This window comes from Sarcophilus harrisii, chromosome 3 (genome assembly GCF_902635505.1).
Source record: "Sarcophilus harrisii chromosome 3, mSarHar1.11, whole genome shotgun sequence".
Lineage (NCBI taxonomy): Eukaryota > Metazoa > Chordata > Mammalia > Dasyuromorphia > Dasyuridae > Sarcophilus > Sarcophilus harrisii.
Genome location: NC_045428.1, coordinates 469,395,749 through 469,415,709, shown reverse-complemented (window position 1 = coordinate 469,415,709; position 19,961 = coordinate 469,395,749). Strand labels below are relative to the sequence as shown.

Sequence of the window (19,961 nt, the reverse complement as noted above, 5' to 3'; positions counted from 1 at the left end):
TGATCAAGTTGCTTAATCTCTCTGTGACTCAATTTTCTCATCCGTAAAATGGGAATACTGATACCTTGTTATCTACTTCACAGGATTGTTTTGAACATCAAATGGGATAATATCTGAAAAGCAATTTGCAAATTTAAAGTGCTGGGTGGTAGTAGTAGTAATAGTAGTAGTAGTAGTAATAACAGCAGCAGCAGCAGCAGCAGCAGCAGCAGCAGCAGCAGTAGTAGTAGTAGTAGTAGTAGTAGTAACTGGAGGAGAAGAAAAAGGAGGAGGAGGAGAAAGAAGAGGAGGAGAAAGAGGAAGAGGAGGAGGAGGAGGAGGAAGAGGAAGGGGAGGAAGAAGAGGAGGAGGAAAAGGAGGAGGAGGAGGAGGAAGAAGAACAGGAAGGAAAAGGAGGAGGAGGAAGTGGAGAAGGAGGAAGAGGAGTTGTTGAAATATCCTCAGACCTTATAATTGCTCTAAGAAGCACAATCTCAAAGGATAAGTTTTGGAAGGGAAAGCAACAGGCAGTTCTTTGGGGTGAAATCTTGCACAGCCTCTCAAGTTCTTCATGCTGCTTCCCTTTCCCTTCTCCAGCTCAAAGCTTCTCAGTAGAGAAGAATAAACCAGCATGGACTCAGTGGGATGTAGAGTGGGCAACGACCCGCCCACCAGCTTATGCCTTTTGGTGGATCCACACCCAGACATCAGAGCACAGCAGGCCATTTAAACATCCCTGTGAGAGGGGAGAGGATATTCAACGGAAGCTTTGACTAAGCTGTCATGCCATTGCCGAAGGGGCCGGCTGTGATATCATCTGTCTGCTAGGGATGCAACAGAAGGCCGCCACCTCACTGCACACTACTCATGGCACAAGCATGGCTGCCCAGATCAAATATACATTGGCCTCTTGGAAGTTGGAGTTTCAGGACCCCATTGTGATCTTCCTGAGCCAGCCATTCCTTTTTTGCACCTCTTTTCAAGCCGTCAACCCTGGCAACCAAGGAATTGTCCTCCTGGCACTGTTCAGAGGAACAATACCCCAACTTGATGATCAGGGAGGGCGCCCCACCTCCCCTTGTCCATCATACCCTCTGCTTCCTTCTCCCTAAGAAATGCTCATTTTCAACATGTGCCAAATCTATCCATGGGTATATATGCTGATGTTTCTCTGTGGCCTTCTTCAGGGCTCAGGGATTTGTTTATTTCTTTAAGAAGCAGTATTTGTTAAGGCTCAGATAAGAACTCTGCGATATGTGGCTGTTACCATAGCAACTTTTCTCCCTTAAAAAAAATACCCTAACCTTGTGAATGGACACATAAGAAATCATAAGAAATTAAATTCCATCACTGATCTCCACACCAACCCCACCCTCCTCCCCAATCCCCTTGGAACAGAATGAGAAGAGAATACAGAAGGCTCTGTCAGCCTCATGAAAAGATTTGTGTGAACAATTTCCATGCTCCGGTTTGGACAGCGCTGACTATGCGCTGTGCATTCCTGTAATAATGTTTCAGCATGAAAATCAAACAGCCCTATTCCTACTCAAAAGCTTGCCTTTAATTATGGAGGAGATCTCCAAGGCAGAGAACAGTACCCTCCATCAAGGCCCAGGAAGGTGGGCATATTGTATGCGAATCTGTTAAAACCTTACATTTTCATCGTTTAATGTGGTTCCAGACTAATGGAACTGGATAATTTCCTTACCAGAACTGGCCTTAGCAGGATAAAGTGGGCTTTTTTCAGCTCTTTGCCTATGAAAATACAGGTGAATCCTGAACTCTGATCAGAGAGGCTTGTATGAAGTTAAAAGAAGTTAAACAATGGAAGGAGGTGAGGGAAGCTTGCACACACAAATGACTGGTGTTAAATAACTAAATAGCATCTGCTATGGCCAGGGGTGGCTTATCACATCAAGCAATGAATTTGCCAGCCCCAGAAAAAGGTCACCATGGGGAGAATTTTCCTTTTCAGCAGCCAAAAGATATCAATAGAAAGAAATAAAAGAGTTATAGCATATTAAGCCACCAAGTATGGTAGATAACTAGTAATGTTATAAAAGGATATTGAAAGGACAAAAATGAGAAGTAAGTAGAAGAGTGAGAAGAAATGTGCTAGAGAGGTTAGCACAGATAACATGAGTTGTTCTAAAGTGCATAAATCAAGGTGTTTCTTCAGAATTTCCAGATTCTGGTGACTTTGAAAATAACAATGACAGATTGAAAAACCATAAGGGGAACTAGTCATGGAACAAGTTTCATTAGATCTTTCATTTTCAAAATCATGAGCTATCTGGTCAAATGTGATTCCCAGATAGAAACCTAATTTAGAATATGATTAGTTCCTATCCTGATGCTTCAAGAGATATTTTCATATGAAGTTTAAGTAGCAGCAACACTATTGTCATTCAATCATTTTCAGTTTTGTCCAACTCTCATCAAGAGATATTCTTATATAAAGTTCAAGTAGTAGCAACACTGTTGTCATTCAGTCAGTTTTAGTTTTGTCCAAATCTCTGTGACTCCATTTGGGGTTGCCTTGGCAGAGATCCTGGACTGGTTTGCCATTTCCTTCATTTTATAGATGAGGAAACTGAACCAAAAGGCGTTAAATTTGAACTAGGCCTGGTACTCTATCTACTGAGCCACCTAGCAGTAACTTTAGTCATTAGCAATTATTGGGGACTTTCAGTATTTAAAGCTTTTTCCCTCAATAAGTTCATATGATCCTACTGACAATATCTTGTAGTAAGTAGGAAAGGTATTAATATTTCTAGCTTACAGATGGAGGCATCATGTAATAGTAGATAGACTATTAGCCTTGGATTCATGAAGAGGTGACTTCAGTTCCTTTCACTGATATTTCAGAAATGTGTAACCAAGGGAAATCGCTTAAAATCTCTAAACCTCAGTTAACTCCAAATTTTAGACAGGTTACAGACAGGTTGTGATGTATTGACATCCCATTTAATAAAGCTCTTATACAGAACTTATTGTGTACCAAGATTTGAGCATACAAAGACAAGAACAAAATAATTCCAGCCCCCAAGAAGCTTATATTCTACTTGAAAATGATATGTAGAAACACAAATAAGCCTGCTAGAAGCATAAGGACAATGATTAGTAGGAAGTAGAGCATAGAGGCTAGTTGGCCAATGATAATAAATGGTTGTTCTGTGGGTTGGCTACCAATTCAGGTAGGTGTAATCAGGCTGGCATATATACATATATATATATATATATATATATATATATATATATAGAGAGAGAGAGAGAGAGAGAGAGAGAGAGAGAGAGAGAGAGAATAAACACAAAGTAGTTTCAGAGAGTATACAGAGAGAACTAACAACTAGAAGAGATCAGGGAAGATCTCCTATAAGAGGTGACATTTAACCTATATTTCCAGGGATACCAGGGATTTCACCAGAGAGGTAAGGAGGAAAAGCCTTCTTTATAGTTTAGGTACTTAGAAAATATAGTATGATTTTCATTAACATCATCACCTTATATTTGAAACTGGAAAAGCTTATATTTGAGGTCACTGTTAAATTATTTTTAATTTTAATGTTATTTGATAAACCTTTTGATTTTTATACTATGGGCATTTACAAACATTTCTCTTCTTCATTGAATCCTCCCCTCTAGAAATTTTAAAAGTTAAACAAAATCGATGAACAAAGTAACTATGTCTGACAGAGCACATATAACATTCTGTACCCAAAGATTCTACTTCCTTTTCTATTGAGAAAGGGAAATGCATTTCATCATCTGTTCTTAAAGATCAAGGTTACTTATTCATTGCTATTTCTTTTCTACATCTAAAGGTGCAAAATATTGCACTTTATTGTCCTGTTTTCTATATTGTCTGGAGCTTATTCTTTTTTATATCAGCACACATAAAACTGAGGGTGAGTATACTGCGTATTACATTTATTAGTCAGCCTTCCATCCTCACTGGACTGGTAGCTGGAGTGCTTGAGCCAGATTTCCCTTTCCTACTTGATCCAGAACACAGGTCAGTGTAGAATAATCAAATAAAGCATTTGAAGAAAACAATAAATATTGTTCTTCTTGTTGTCATGATTCCATGGAGCATAATACATCAATACTGTCCATAGAGTTTTCTTGTAAAATAGACTGAAGTATTTACCATTTTCTTGGTAAAGATAATGAAGGAGTTTGCCATTTTTATCTCCATAGGACTAAGGCAAACAGAGGTTAAATGACTAGCCCAGAATCACACAACTAATAAGCATCTGAAGCTAGATTTGAACTCGGGTCTTTCTGACTCAAAGCCCTATGCTCTATCCACTATGGCAGGCACTTAATTAGTAGCTTTTGAATGAATAATGACTCTCATAACTCATAATTTAGGTCATCAAAAATATTTTAAAACAATGTTATGATCATTCAACAAATATTTATTGAACATCTACACATAATAGACATTATAAAAATTTTATAGAATGCAAAGAGCTTATAATATATAAGGAAAGATAGGACATGCTTACAAATCACTACAGTAAAGGGTATCACTAGAGAGCAACAAAACCAGCAGGAGTTCAGAAGCATCTAGAACTAGGGTGTGGGAGTTGGGAAGAAAATAACATCTTAAAATAAGTTCCATGTTGTGACAGAACTTTCTGAAGCTTGGAAGGGTAGGGATCAAAGTGGTTTCCTTCTCTGACATCATGCCTCATCCAAATCTCTGTCTTAGGGGTATTTGGTTGATGTGATAACTGAAGGTGTATTAATGCCATTTTTTTCCCATAATGACTCAACAAAGTTGTGCTTTGAACTTGTTTGCCCAAGGGCCTAGTATTACTACTATGGTCTTTCAAATGACTCATTGTTAAGAAAAAATGAGATTATTTTGTTCTTAATCTAATTATGTAAAATTGTGAAAAGTCTTGAGGCCAGGGACTATTTTTTTTCTTTTCTTTGTATCCCCAGTGCTTAGTACTTGACCTGACACACAGTAGGTGCTTCATAAAAACTAATTGATTGATTGATTAAATAATCTTACTCATCAACATTTCCTGAGTACCTAATGTATTCAAAGCATTGAATAAAGCCCAATGGGTAAAGACAGAAGAAGATAAAATTGGATATTATTGTGCTAAAGGGACCAAAAGAACCATAAGAACATAATGGGCCATTGGACAACATGCCTACTAGAATGCCCATCACATACACTTGTGCTCAGGAGACATAGGATAATGGAGTGATTATAGTTTGCCTGAATTATTCACAGAAGGTTTTCAGAAGAAAGTAAAAACATTCTGAGTCAGATTATGAAGTTGGATAGCTGAGAAAAAGGAAGAAGAATTTTCCAGGTAGAGAGAACAATAATAAGAAGTTAGTATAGTAAAATGGAAATATCTATGGTTTTGGAATCAGAGGAGTTATATTCAAATACCACCTTTGATATTTTTTTATTACCATCTTTATGACTTTGGAATAAACACTTCACTTTCAGGTCCACAATTTCCTCACCTATAGAATGAATAGGTTTATCTGGATGTCCTCTAGAAGTCCCTTCCAGTTCTAGATTTATGATCCTAATAGTCAGCAAGGATTATGAATATAATCCCAATTGCCAGCTTCAACAGGAGCCCCACCCTCATCCAAGGAGAAATTCCCTGTAGCTTCTAAAGAAGCAAGGTAGAAATCAGGGATGTGTTTAGACTGGCTCTTCTACATGGCTGCAAGAGAATCTTTATTTTTCTCTTCCCTAGAATCTAGAGCCACAAGTCTCAGTTTCTCTCTCTTTCTCCTTCTCTCTCTCTCTCTCTCTCTCTCTCTCTCTCTCTCTCTCTCTCTCTCGTAGAAAGAATAAAGGATCTTTCTTTTCTCCATCTGCACTTCTCACACTGTTGTCCAGATTGCATTGTTTCACCAATTAGTCTCATACAAAATGTTCTACGTTTAGCTAGGAACCTTGGTAACATTAAACACCTACTATGTGGTAAACATTTTTCTAGGAGCTGAGGACACAAGAATAAATCCCCACTAAAAAAAAACCTATGTACTAATGAGGGAGATAAGAAATACATGTAAAAACATCTATAGTATAAAGGAAATAAATATAAACACAATACAAAGTAGTTAAATACAAAGTATATTGTGTGGTACTTTACAAACTCTCATTTCAGCCTTACAACAGCCCTGTACTACTAGTAGGTAATATGTACTATCACCCCTATTCTCTAAATACAAAAGATCAAGGGTGTAACTGAATTCCTTGTCCTCCAATGGCAAGTAAGTGTAATAGGCAAGTTCTGAATACAGATCTTCCTGCCTCCAATGCCAGTGCTCTATGCCAAGCTGATTAAAGGCAAATCCAGAGACAAAGAAGTAATGAGAATGAGTCATAGATAATAGTTGGGGTGGATTCTTTAAAATTTAAAAAAAAAATTTTAAAACAGCACTTGGAGTCAAAAGATGACAATTCTGAGCCAGGTAAAGGGAAAATCATGTATTCTGGACCTGATGATAATGGTCTCTGTGACATCCATCTTGCTGGCCTCTTGCATTGAAAGCAATTTGCAAGGTTGTTGCCAGAGATTTTGCTCAGTTTACATCTGCCCCACATTATTACTAAAAAGTAAATGAAAAAAAAAAACTATAGGGGCCTTTTGGGGGGATTCAGTATTTCTTCAGTTAAGACTAGATTTTTGATTTTTTTAAACAGACTTATCAACATTGTAAATAAATTGATGTTTCCCTTGTAAGGATGGTGCAAGATGACCTCTTTTACATGCTTCATTATCCCTATCCACATTTATCATGCTGCTTCATATTTCTTTCTCATCAGGATTTAATCAGTAAGCAGTTGAATTTTCCAAAGCTTGGGTCAGTTTACTCTTCACACAGTATTTCAAGAGAATAGCCATTGATGTTGATTTCAGGAACAGTTCACCTCAAGGCACTGTGACATGTTGATGGTCAGAGAGATTTCAAGGCCAACATAAGCACTCTCCAGAAAATACATAATCTTTAGTATGAAGAAGAGAAGTCTTACGGGTTTGTTACAGAATAATCCTCAGACCTCTGTCTGATTTTACAGCTTTGACCTATTTAAAGGTCTTTTTCCTTTGTATTTTGGGGTTGGGCTTCCTCCCTTCCTCCCCACCTCATTTTCAAAAAGTATAGCTACTTATGAAGTATGCTGATTTGTCAGGTAGAGACCTCTGCTCAGAGATAATTACATGGCTACAGAAAATTAGATCAAAGCTTAGCTATTGTTATAGCAGGGGCCACTTGCTTCAAAGAGCTAAACTGGGAACAATATAGCATAGAGGCACTTCCCTCTTCCCCACCCCCATTTAATCCCATCATTTAAATTAGCCAGATCCCTTTTTTTCCCCATAAATATATGGCAAGTGGCGGGAGTCTAATGCCTTAGTTATCATTTCAGCCTTATACATTCATGAAAGAGCCAGGGAACAGCCCCATCTGTCAGGACAGTTTCTGATTTCAGGAGAATAGAGGTTTAACAAACTGGGCCAGAGTATATTAATTTTTTTTTTAGTTGCAACCAAATCTCTCTGCAAAGCCCTTCGTGTTTCATGGAGCTAGTTAAGCAATTTCCCCCTAGATGAGTCTTTGATGTTAAAATAAACACAGACTGGGAGTGAAAGCTAAGGCACTCTCTAAAGAGGCTCTGTCTATACAGTTCAGAGTCGGCAGGGCTGATGGAAAGAGTTGAGAAAACACACATCAACAGCTAACTCATGGGGAACATAGATACCGTTGCTATAAGAGAAATGTCTCTGTTTCATGACATCAGGGCCAGAAGCATCAAAGGACTGAGTTGGTGCTCTCAGGTGCTTTGCCAGGATTACCTTTCTCAATGCTGTTGCTTTCCTGTGAACTGGACTTAGAGATGAACCTTAAAGCGGGGATTGCCCTTTCAGAAGGTGGGATAGTCCAGTCTCCTCTCTCTAGACATGATGTATTTAAACCAGCAAATCCCAAAAGAGAGTTTGCTTTGGTTTTTTTGTTTTTGTTTTTCTTTGGGTAGGGGGATGTTTTCCAAATTTTTCTTGTGAATTAATGAAACCATGCATAAATAAAATCCTGACTTTGCTACTTCATTACCTCTGAAACTTTTACTAGGTCATATGACTTCCCTGGACTTCCCTGGACCTCAGTTTCTCCATCTGTGAATGAGATAAATTGAACTAAATGACTCTAAGGTCCTTTCCATCTCTGAACTTATGATTCCTTGATCTCAGGACCTCCCATGGCTGCACCATAAATGGCATTTATGGGTTTGCAAACATAATGTTAACGGAGTAGAAACAAGATAATCTTTGTTAGGTATTTTCTACATTATTGGGAGAGGCCCTTTATTTATATTACCATATGTGGTGCCCCTTGGTACATTTAGGAGCTTTCTAAAGGGGCATTGCTGTAAATGAACAGTAAGTAAAACTGTGAGAGCCCTCTAAATAAACCATCTCCATTTCTGTCCTGGTTTGTCAATCTTTAAACTGAAATTATGAGTGTCAGAGAATGGGTGACTAGGAAAAGAGAATGAGCCATTCGTTTGTAGGGTGCTCCTTTGAAGTCAATCCAAAAAGGCAGTGAATGAAAACCATTATTCCTGGATAATTGGTGGATTTCCTGTGTGACTTTCTTTCAGGCCAGTCCCTTGGGACATCCCAGCACCCAAGGTTTCCTCCTCTGCCTAGTAGTAATTGGTAGAAACCAGGAGCTGCCTGGGCTTTGTGTCCATCCTTCCTTTTCAATCCTTAGGTAGCCCCTGCTGAGCAAAGCTGAGGTACCTTGACAGAAGAATGTGATGGTTCTGGGGCAGAACTCAAAATCTCATAGAATCAAAAAATCTTAAGGATGGAAGGTTACCGCTTTCAAACTATATCTGAAGAAGGATCTCCTCTACAATATCCTCACCAAGTGCAAGGAATAAAAAGAAAGGCAAAAGACAGTTCCTGCTCCCCAGGAGTTCACAGTCTCATGGAGGAAACAATATGCAAACTATAATATACAAACAAGACATATATAGGATAAAAAAAGGCATATATAGGGCAAAAAGTGAGTCATGGTGAAAGTATTTCATGGAGAGTGAACCTGATGTTTTCAGGCTCATATAGAAAAAAAGTCCTTTTTTTCCTGCTTGACACAGTGTAACTAATTTAGAATGATAGGCACTGCATTCCTTGATTTTCTCTCGTTGCTACAACTGGTTGAGATGACCAAGCATGGAGTCAACAGTTAGTCACAGATGGTTAAAACTATTGGCTCTGAGATAACAGTGTTGAAAATAGACACCTCAATGGTTCCTCTTCAGACCATTGCTTTCTGGCCTTATTATTGTCATTTCCAAAGGAAGATCTAGAAAATATTTGATCTAATTAGCAACTAACAGATATTTAAGTTGGTTAGTTTGTAAATTTTAATACACTATAGTACTTTTAAAAGTATACATTAAAATCTACAAAACAGATTTTGTATAGGAATTTTTTTAATTGCTTGGGTTTTAGCCATATCCTGTCTTGGTTAATAAAATGTCTGATGACTGGATTGACTGAATAGTTGCTTGATTGGAACCATTGGAATCATAGGACAAAGAAGGGAAGGAAACTTAGACGTTCTCCTTGATTTTTAGTATTGTCTTTGATTCCTAAAGTCTTGTTTAGTTATATAAATATAGATACAGTATATAAACAGATCATGAGGCTATTTGTTCAGAGGCTGAATGGGTCCTTCTCTACCCCTATTAGAATACGTTACTTGAAGACAAAGGCCATTCCAAATAATATATGATGCTTGGCATCTAATAAGTATTTTAATGTTTTTTTTTTCAGTTTATCAATCATTCATGTAGTAAAGGGGATTCATATAATGGTTAGAGTTTGGGACTAAATGATTTCTAAGGTTCCTTGAAACTGCCAAATTTCTATAGATTTCTCTGAAATCTTGATTACTGAAGATATTATAGATTCATTTTGAATGTTTTGGTGGCCTTTTCCTGAAAAAAAAAAGGCTACTAAAAACGCACATTTCCCTATGTCATCAGCTGACTACAGGAAGAATCTAGTTAGGGAAAGAGTGTGGTCTATGGTGATAGAAAACTATGATAGGTGTCAGGAAGCCCTGAAATTCACCTTGAGTTTGATTCTGCCTTACTGAGTCATACAGTCATACAGCAGGGAAGTAGATGGCATAGGATAGATTATTTTTGCCCTCAGTGTCTTTCAAAGACATGATTGGCTATTCAAAACATCAAGCCTGACTATGGCCCTAATCTGTGGACTGAATCTCGCCTATCTCCTGTTCAGGGAAACAGTATTTATTACTCACAGAGGCTCTGGTTCACTAAGAAGTAGTTTTCTGTGAGAAGTGAAAGGAAACTTCAATCTCCCAATGTTGTTTGAAGAATTGTACAAAGCCATGCAGCACTGCTTTCAATGGAAAAAAAGAGTTGTTTTTTTTTCTCATGACTCTTGACTGTTGACTTTCACTCCCTACCCCTAATTCCTGGGATTAGAAAAAAACATTCAAACCAAAACTCTATGTTAAACATCATCTCCCATGGGTTCGGTATGAATATCTCTGCATACCTGCTTCCTCTTAAGTCACAGTGCCCTAGATCTCAATTGAAAAGGAGAGTCTAGTTTCCTTATGCCCTGATATCCATTTAATCAAAAATATTTTTGAGCAGTGGGTAGAGTCTAATGGACCGATGTTACTGGGTTTAGATTACAAAGATGTGCATTCTCCTTATAATTCTATCAATTTTGCAACATTGGACAAGTTTGGGGCTTCAGAAGGTCTGTTGTAGATAGTGGCTACCTCTCCATAAAATGTTCAAAAATGAGTGGGAATTGCTTTCCAGCACAGAGGCAATTGCAGAAGTTAGGAATGGTCAATCCCTTATAAAGACCCAAAGAGTAGGGAATGTGTGAGGCAGAAAATCCATATGTTAATGTTGCTGCATTTTAGCTGGTGGTTGACAAAAGGTCTATAAACAATTCTTATTATATAAGCATCAGAATGTTCTTGGTCACTGATGATCTTTAGAATGGCCATTTTAGCAACAGCAAGTTTGCAGCATCTTTTAAGTAGATTATTTGTATGTCACATCAGCTACAGTCAAGGAAAGAGGCTCCTAGGGATTATCAGTTGCCATTGCTATTCATTTTCATGTATGATGGAGTTTCTTTGTTTGGGATTCAGAATCCAGAAGGATTGATCCTTTCTCTCTGTATTGGGACAGAACTTGGAGAACTGTCTAGCTTGTCTGAGTATGAGTAGTAGGAACAAACCAAGGGCATAACCCAGCCTTCTCAGGTTACAATGATAATTATTTTATGATCAGATTGGGCATCAGGCTTTGCTGAGTTAGCAAATGCTTGAAAATCGTTCATAGAATCACAGAATCTCAAGAGTCCATCTAGACTAATCTATAATAATAGCAGTAACTGACATTTGTTATTATATCAAATATTTATTATCTCTATTTAGCCTCCAAGTTTGCAAAGCACATTATGAACACAAAAATCTTCTCTACAAAATGTCTGACAAGTAATCTGCCAGTCTTTGCTTGAATATCTTAAGTGAAAGGATAAATGTTTGTTGAATTGAATTAAATATGAATAAAATGGTCTAAAGATTGGACACGGTGCAAGATTGGGCCCTTTTAATTTTTTCATACATAATGTGATCCATAGACCAAATGGTGACTTTTGTCTGAGACATCCCTCTCATACAGGGCTTCAGAGTAGACAATGGAGAGCTTTTAGTTTAGTGGAAAGAGAGGGAAAGGCCTGAAGTCTTATGCAATAGCCCTGTTTTTAAATCACTTCAGGAAGTTTGCATTTCAAGTATTTTTGAAAACTGAGGGTGTTTCAAAGCTGTTTTAAAATTTACATTTCACTAAGAAAAATCGCCCCTGATTCTACCTTTGAGCTGAGGTCATTTTCTCTGCAGGCCTATCTCTCCCCTCCTTTGCCAGTCCTTCATTCCTCTCATCTTGCCAGACCCACTGGGGACTGTATCACCAGGAGTTTCATGCCAAAATGGGGGATTTGAAATAACACTGAGATGTTCAACTAGGAGAACAAAGATGACAGTGAAAAGCAACATAGTTTATTGGTTCTAAAAAGGAAAGTACTGTGACTCATGCTTCATATGCAAACCAGATTTTACTTGTTATTCTGAAGATCACCATAAAAAAAGGAAAGGAAAGGAAAGGAAAACATTATTGAGTGTCTATGAACTGCTAGGTGCTAGGGGAATAAGATGCCTAAGACACAGATCTTGTTCCCAAGGAGTTTATAAGCTAGCAAGGGAGATGTGGCATTTACACAAATACATATAGCACAAAGAGCCTGGGGCTGACTCAGAAGTAAGGCCACTGTCCAGGGCATACAGAAAATAAAAAGAAGGTAGAAACAGAAACTAGATTTGAATTATATTTGCATCTTTCTTGGCTTGTAACAGGGAGCTTAACACACATAGGATACTTAATGCCTTCTTGCTTGTTTGCTAAATGAACAAATACATAAATAAAACAATTGATTTGTTAGTTGATGAAGAGGAAAATATTCATATTATAGGCAAGAAAAGAATAAGGGCATTTTAGGGCTAACAGGAATTGGGTCCTGGGCGTGGCAAGCAATTCAGACACAACTGGGTGGAGGTTGTACCATACGAGTCACGGAATGACTCCTGAGTCTTCCAGGATGGTAAAGGAAAGAAACCAAAGGTCAGTCAGTCGATTACAAAGAATTTACTGAACACCCACAGAATGCCCTAAACTTTAGTAGGGTAGGTCAGGTCACTATTAAACACAAGGAAAGTGATATAAAGAGTTTAGAAAAATGGCGACAGGACATAAAACCTTGACTACAAAGGGGATTTTGATATTTTTGCGCTGAGCTGATTGAATTGAATTTGCATTTTAACAGGAGTCTTCTAGAAATATTATGACCTAATCCCAAAATCTGAAGCTCTAATATTGGAACTTCAGAACAATGAGGGAAAGATTTTGGGACAGATGGGACTTTCTGGCATCATACAGCATCGTAGGCAGCTGCCTCCATCTACGCATAAGACTGGCCATGGTTATCTCAGATTATGAGCTCCTAAAGGACAGAGGCAAAGTTCACATTGAATAATGTCATCCATAAGGAGGTTCTGAATAATTGCTATTAATAATGATAATAATTAGGACTCTTCTAATTGTGGGACTTTTTTTCTATATCACCAAGGAGTTTTGCCTCCCCACTACATGAGAACGATGAAGTAGCTTAAAATATGTAGTTTAGCAATTCTTCTTCTTTGGAGTGTTATGATGATCCAGACTTTCCCAGTGCCTTGGTTGTTCCTGACTCATGGGAAGTTAGAACCAGGATCCGAGCACAGTGGTACCCACCTGTAATCCTTGCTACTAGAAAAGCTAATGATAGTGGATCCCTGGAGCTCAGGAATTCTCAGCTATAATAATGACTAAGTTCATCAGATTTCCATCTTAATTAATCAATATGATAAGCTTCCAGGAGTGAGGGGAGTGGGAGAGAAGTGGAGCCCCCACTTCAGACTCTGAACCAGTCAAAGTTTTCATGTCATGGGTCTGTGAGTAACTCTTGTACTTCCAGCCTGGGAGAAATAGAGAAAAAGAAGGAGAAAGAACAAAGAGGAGGGGATGAGGAAGAGAAAGAGACAGAGAATAATCAATTTGCTTGCCCCCTTTATTTTACACTTGAGGAAACAAAATTTCAGAGAAGTGAGACTCAAGGTCACACAGTGATCAGTGGAAAAGGCTTGATCTCCTGCCTCTAAGTCCATAGCTTCTTCTACTATGTCACTAGCAAAGTCACATGAGCATTTCCAAGATACTGGAGTACTAGATAAACAGAAATTTGTTTAATGGGGGCCTGGTGATTTGAAAGAGTTAAGGCAGTTTCCCAGGGTGCCTCCCTTACAAACCAGGGAGTGGCTAAAGCAATGGGAGAATCTGGATGAACAGGTTTTCTCATGGCAGTGAGGAAATCAATCAAAAGCTGATAACCCAAGTACTAGCTATAGAATTCACCACCCTCTGTTTGTACTTTGTGGGAACAGTTATAGGTTCTGTCCATCTGCTCAGTGACAGAATGGCTGTGAGTACTACATGAGGCTTAACAGAAAGCAAAACTCCTTTAAGATTTATGAACTCTCTACTTAACAATCCAACAAAATTAATAGTACAGGTATTCTTCTCTCTCCTTTATAGGTTTAATAACTTATCCGCAGTCACTACAAACTTTGATACTATTTTTCTCCTAGCTCCAGATTCGTTTCTCTTTCCACTGCACCACCTGGATTTTCTCATGCAGTCAATAAGCATTTAATTAACACCTAATAGGTCCTGGGATACTATCCTAAGCACTGAGGACACCAAAGCAAAAAGGCAAAAGCCAGTCTGTTTACAAGGGAGTGGGATCTCTCATGTTGCTCTAGACATTTGCCTGTTGCTTCTGCCCTTAGAACGTGAGCCCCTTTTATCCAAGGACTGGCTTTTGCCTTTTAAAAACCAGGTCTATTCCAATCAAAGTGAAATGGACTGCCTTGAAAAGAAGTGGTGCATTTCACCACCTGGCAGGTCCTGAAACAGAGGCTGGATCACACGGTCTGAATTCGAATTTGCACTCAAGTTTCTGAATTCCAGGCACAGCATTCTACCCACTGAGCCACCTAGCACCATACCACCAGCTCCTATCATGCCTCAGAGAAGGGGTAAGGGTTAAAGAGAGGATATCCAGGAAAGACTTGGGGATGGACATAAATTTTCAAGTGTAATTTTTTTTTCTGTTCTCTAGACTCTTTCTGTGTTTCATTTAATCTAAAGCTATGCCTAAAGCAAAACCCACTTGGCTATTCTAGGACCCTTCAAACCATAACATTCAATAGAATGGCAAAGTGGTGCTTGGGGTCTGATGTGAAGACATTATGGGTGATAAAGGGGACTACCATCAGATCATGATTGTTAAGGGAGGAGGATGGACCCAAACTATCTAACCTATCTTTCCAGACCTTCCAAATTACTCTTCTTTGTGCACTCTATTTTCCAGTCAAACTGGCCTACTACATTCTTCCCTGACATTCATTATATCTCCACACTTTAATACAGACTGTTTTTCATGCTCTCACTCCTCATGCCCTTTTTGAATCCCTAGCTTCCTTCAGAGTCAAACTCAATGTCACCTTTGCTGATCCAATCATTTGTTAGTACTATCTGCCTTTTTGAATTATGTATATTTTTTTTCTGTTTGCATATCATATGCTTTAGCAGAGAATGTAATCTCTTTGAGGACAGGACCTATTTAATTTTCTGTTTTTGCATCCCTGGTACCTGCCTAGTGAATCATATATGCTTAATAAATTGAACTTAATTTTTAAAAGAGCTTGGAGGCAGTGAGAAATGTCCTAAATGAAGGTTGAGGGAAAAGATGGTTTGAATTTTGTGGCTGGAAAAATATCTCTCTGCCTCAGATCTTATGTAATTATTTATAAATAATTTAAATGGGCCAACAACATTAGGAAGACTATTTTTTGATGGATGCCATTTTTGTACTTTGCTGGTCTGATCAATAAGAAGCCTTTATGAAAACCCAAGGATCAATGATAGGCATTTTCTGGCCCCTGTTAATTTGCTGATATGGGAGAATGGTCTTTAGAGTCAATCTCTACAATTTTTGAAGTTCATATTACACACTCTATTAGGCTGATGAATGAAGCACTTAAAACAATTTATTTAAAGCTTCCTATCTCTTAAAGTGGTAGAAGCCACATTCTAGCCTTGGTTATAAGTTTTGTGAGCAGGCAACACAATAAGGCCAAATGCTCCCCCTCCCTCCCCTCCAACCAGCCTCACCTCCATCCCAGGAAAATCTATTGGGTTGCTTTATAGCAGGTAGCTTCTCACTTTGAATAAGATATAATCTCTTGCTTGTTACAGAGCTTAAGAGTTAAACTATTTAGACCTTGGTGCATAGCAGTGGAATTACAGTTAGAAAAGTAATGAACAAAAGATTGAATAAGTTTCTTGGAACCCAATAGCAACTATTCAGGACATTTATTTAGAAGGTGATAGTGATGGAGAGGTTAGAACAGGGCCTGTGAATGCATTCTGAGTTTATACCCCAGGTCCCTGATTGGCTCCTTTTCTGATCAGGGGCCAAAATGTAATCCTTCTGGCCTTCTGTGGAATATGGGGAGGTGTGGAATATTTTAGAAGAAGATATAGCACTTTCTTAATACTCATTAAAAATGATGATTGCCTCAATTATGATTCTAGAAGACTAATTATGAAGGACTCTACCTACCTCTTAACAAAGAAGTGATAGAATAATATGCAGAAAAAGACACATTTTTAGACATAATATGGGATTATATGGGAATTTATGTATATATGTGTGTGTACATGCACACTTAACTATATTGTTACAGGATTTTGCTTCTTTTTTCAGTTTGGGGAGGAAAGGGGAGGTGAGAGAGAAAAATAAATGTTTGCTAATTAAAATGTAATTTAATTTAAAAATAAAAAACAATATTGATCATCTAATGAGCCCTAAAAAACAGACTTCCATATGGTCCCCTATCCACTAATATAAATTTGCTTTTGATCCTCAAACTTTTTTGTTTTGGTTCTGGTCATACAATTGAAAGCTTTATTATACACTATCTGCTACAGTTATTAGTTTTTCTTTCTCAAAGTCTCTTCCATGTGAAAGACAGAAATATTCAAATGAGGAGGGCAGAATTTTGACTATTATTAGGTGCAGCTTTTAAATATAAGCTAATTTTTTTTGGTTCTCTCTTTCAGCTCCAGGGCTCCCTGAAGAGAAAGCAGGTGGTGAACCTGTCTCCCGCCAATACCAAAAGGCCCAATGGCATTGTGGAGAACTCCTTCCTGGATATTAAGAGAATACGAGTAGGGGAAAGTCTCCCTGCAGGACAAACTGGACATCATGTCAACAATGGGCAAAGTCAGTTAATGCCTATGAGCCAGGGGCCTCTGAGGAAAACCAGCACTCTTCCAGCCAGTGTCCATTCTCCTGGGAATGGTATGTATAACTTGGGACTGAAGGAGGTCAAGAAAGAACCAGGGGAGACGGTGTCTTGCAGCAAGCACTTGGATAGTCAAATGACACAGGAAAATATATTTCCTGGTAGATATGGAGATGCCCCTGGGGAACAAATGATGATGGATCCAGAGCTCCAGGAGCTGTTTAATGAACTGACAAATATATCTGTGCCTCCTATGAGCGACCTAGAGTTGGAGAATATGATCAATGCTACCATAAAGCAGGATGACCCATTTAACATTGATTTGGGCCAGCAGAACCAGAGGAGCACCCCAAGGCCCCCTTTGCAGATGGAGAAGATGGTGATCAAGAGTGAGTACTCACCAGGCCTGACCCAAGCCCCAGTTGGCTCACCTCAGCTGAGGCCTCCCTCAACAGGCCCTGCTTTCTCCATGGCCAATTCTGCCCTTTCCACCTCTTCCCCAATCCCCTCGGGACCTCCAAGTCAGAGCCAGCCCCAGGCTTCTTCAGGGGCAAACAGGCCCCTGACCAACTGGCAAGAAGTCTCTCACGCCCAACAACTCAAACAGATAGCTGCCAATCGCCAGCAGCATGCCCTAATCCAGCAGCAGCAGCAGCAGCAGCAGCAGCAGCAACAGCACCAGCCAAGCCAGCCTTCCAGCTGGTCAGCCTTGTCCCCTGCGGTGCCTTCCCCAGGGCCCTTTGGCCAGGAGAAAATTCCTAGCCCCAATTTCCGTCAGCAGCAATTCAGCCCCCAGAGCCCGGCCATCCCTGGGGTCCCAGTGAATGGCAGTCAGTCAAAAGCGATGGCCAACTACATGTACAAAGCGAGTCCCACCACCCAGAGCAGCCACCTGGACATCCTCCTGCAGCAAAAGTCGCAGGACATCAACAGAAACTTCCTGAGCAACCCTCACCCACCTTTGGAGCCCCATCATGGCAACACCAAGCCTTTGTTCCACTTTAACTCGGAGCAAGCTAACCAGCAGCTGCCTCCGGTCCTGGCTTCCCAAAGCAAGCCTTCTCTCCTGCATTATACCCAGCAGCAGCAGCAGCCGCAGCAGCCGCAGCAGCAGCAGCAACAGCCATCGCAGCAGCAGCAGCAGCAGCCGCCACTGCCGCCGCCGCCGCCGCAGCAGCAGCAGCAGCCCCAGAGCTCGGTGACCGCCCAGCCGCCACCGCAGCCGCAACCGCAGCAGCCGCAGCCACCCCCCCAGCCCGCTCAGACCCTGTCCAGCCAGCCCCTGCTGAGGTCGTCCCTTCCGCTCCAGCAGAAGATCATGCTTCAGAAGATGCAGGGCCAGCCCATCTCCGGACTGCCCTACGCCGTCTCCCAGCAGCACAGACCGGTAAGAGCTCTTGAGCCCGACTTTGTGAGCGTCTGTCGGCGGCGCTCTGGGTGCGGGACACTTTGGGTGCTGTCAGCCTCAGAGGCAGACGGCAGCGAGCTTCCTCATTCGTCAGCAATCTGCACAAGACAGCCTCAGAAAGGGCGGGGAGCATGTGGGGATGTCAGGGAAAACGTCTTCAAATATTTGAAGGGCTGCTTTGTGGAAGGCTCTTAGATGGGTTCTGTGTAGCTCCTCCGGAAGGAAGAACTAAGAAAAATGGAGGGAAATTCTAGGGAAACGAATGCTGGCTTAGCATATGCATGGTATACATATACACATCCATGTGCATGTATGGATTATATGTGCCATACATGCATGTTAGATACAGATATCATTATATACATGTGTGCTCATATATGTGTGTGTGTATATATATATATATATATATATATATAACTATGCATATATGTGTATGTTTATGAAATCAGTTGCCTACAGATGCAGCAAATCCCCACTACTCCCTGAGCGTGTCCAGACAGAGCCTGGATGACTATCAATGAGGAATATTGTAGAGGAAATTCTTCCTTCCTGTAAGGACTGAACTAGTGTTGTCCACCTCAAATGGAAAATGAGGACCACTAATCCATTCACAAGCATCCCTGGAGGACACATAGTAAAAGATTCCCCAATTACATTTTACGCTAGTTCAGGCTCCACCTCAAGTGTTTCTGGCAATCAATCTGTGTGTTAGCTGCTAAACTAGATCAAGGTTTCTCTAACTTTTCCCATTCATGACCCCATTTCACCTAAGAAATTTTTATGTGCCCCCAGGTATGCAGGTATATAAAACAGGTTTACAAGTCAAACTTGCTGGTGATATATTATAATTTCGTGATCCCCACATTTAGTGTCAAGACCCCATATGGGGTGCAAACTAGTTTAAGAAGCTGAGGACTAGATGGTCTTGACTCTTGCAATTTAAACATAGAATTCAGCATCTAGTTTTTTGGTAGGAGATTATTTTTATTTATTTTCATGGGGGACAGTGGTGAATGAGCTCTTGACTGTAGAAAAGATCACGTCATTATTAAAAGGATGGTTTGTGAGTCTTTAGAAAGAGATGTGATTGTTGCTATGAGCCAGCATGATTTCATCAAGAACAGGTCATGCCAGACTAACCTCATTTCCTTTTTGGATAGGGTTATTCATGTGGTAGATCATGGCAATGTTGCAGACAGCTACATTCCAGCCAAGTTTTGAAAACCTCTCTGATGTTATATTTGTGGAAAAAATATAGAAATGTGTCCTAGATGGTTGAAGTCAGGTATATCTGGAATCAATGCAACTGATGGTATTCTAATTAAAATCACTATTGGATCAATGTTGCCTAGAAGGGAAATTTCTAGTGAAATAGGCAGCATTTGAGATCCCTTCCAACTCCAAGAGTCTATAATTCTCTGGTAGAAGAGGAAGGCACAGGGGTAATTTGGCAAGTATACAGAACTTGGCTTCATAGGATCTGTGTTCAAATCCTGGATCTTCCGCTTACTACCAGTGAGAAGAAATCACTCAATATCTCTGCTCTTGAGTC

General features: G+C 39.8%; 1 protein-coding gene across 1 annotated transcript in view; it reads left to right on the top strand.

Moving 5' to 3' along the window:
- The window catches only part of MAML2 (mastermind like transcriptional coactivator 2), a 411,147-nt gene that overhangs the window by 257,550 nt on the left and 133,636 nt on the right, over positions 1-19,961 (top strand). The window contains exon 2 of the mRNA XM_031961041.1: positions 16,817-18,388. Within this exon, the coding sequence (XP_031816901.1) occupies positions 16,817-18,388 (1,572 nt within the window). The remainder of the gene's footprint in view (positions 1-16,816; positions 18,389-19,961) is intronic.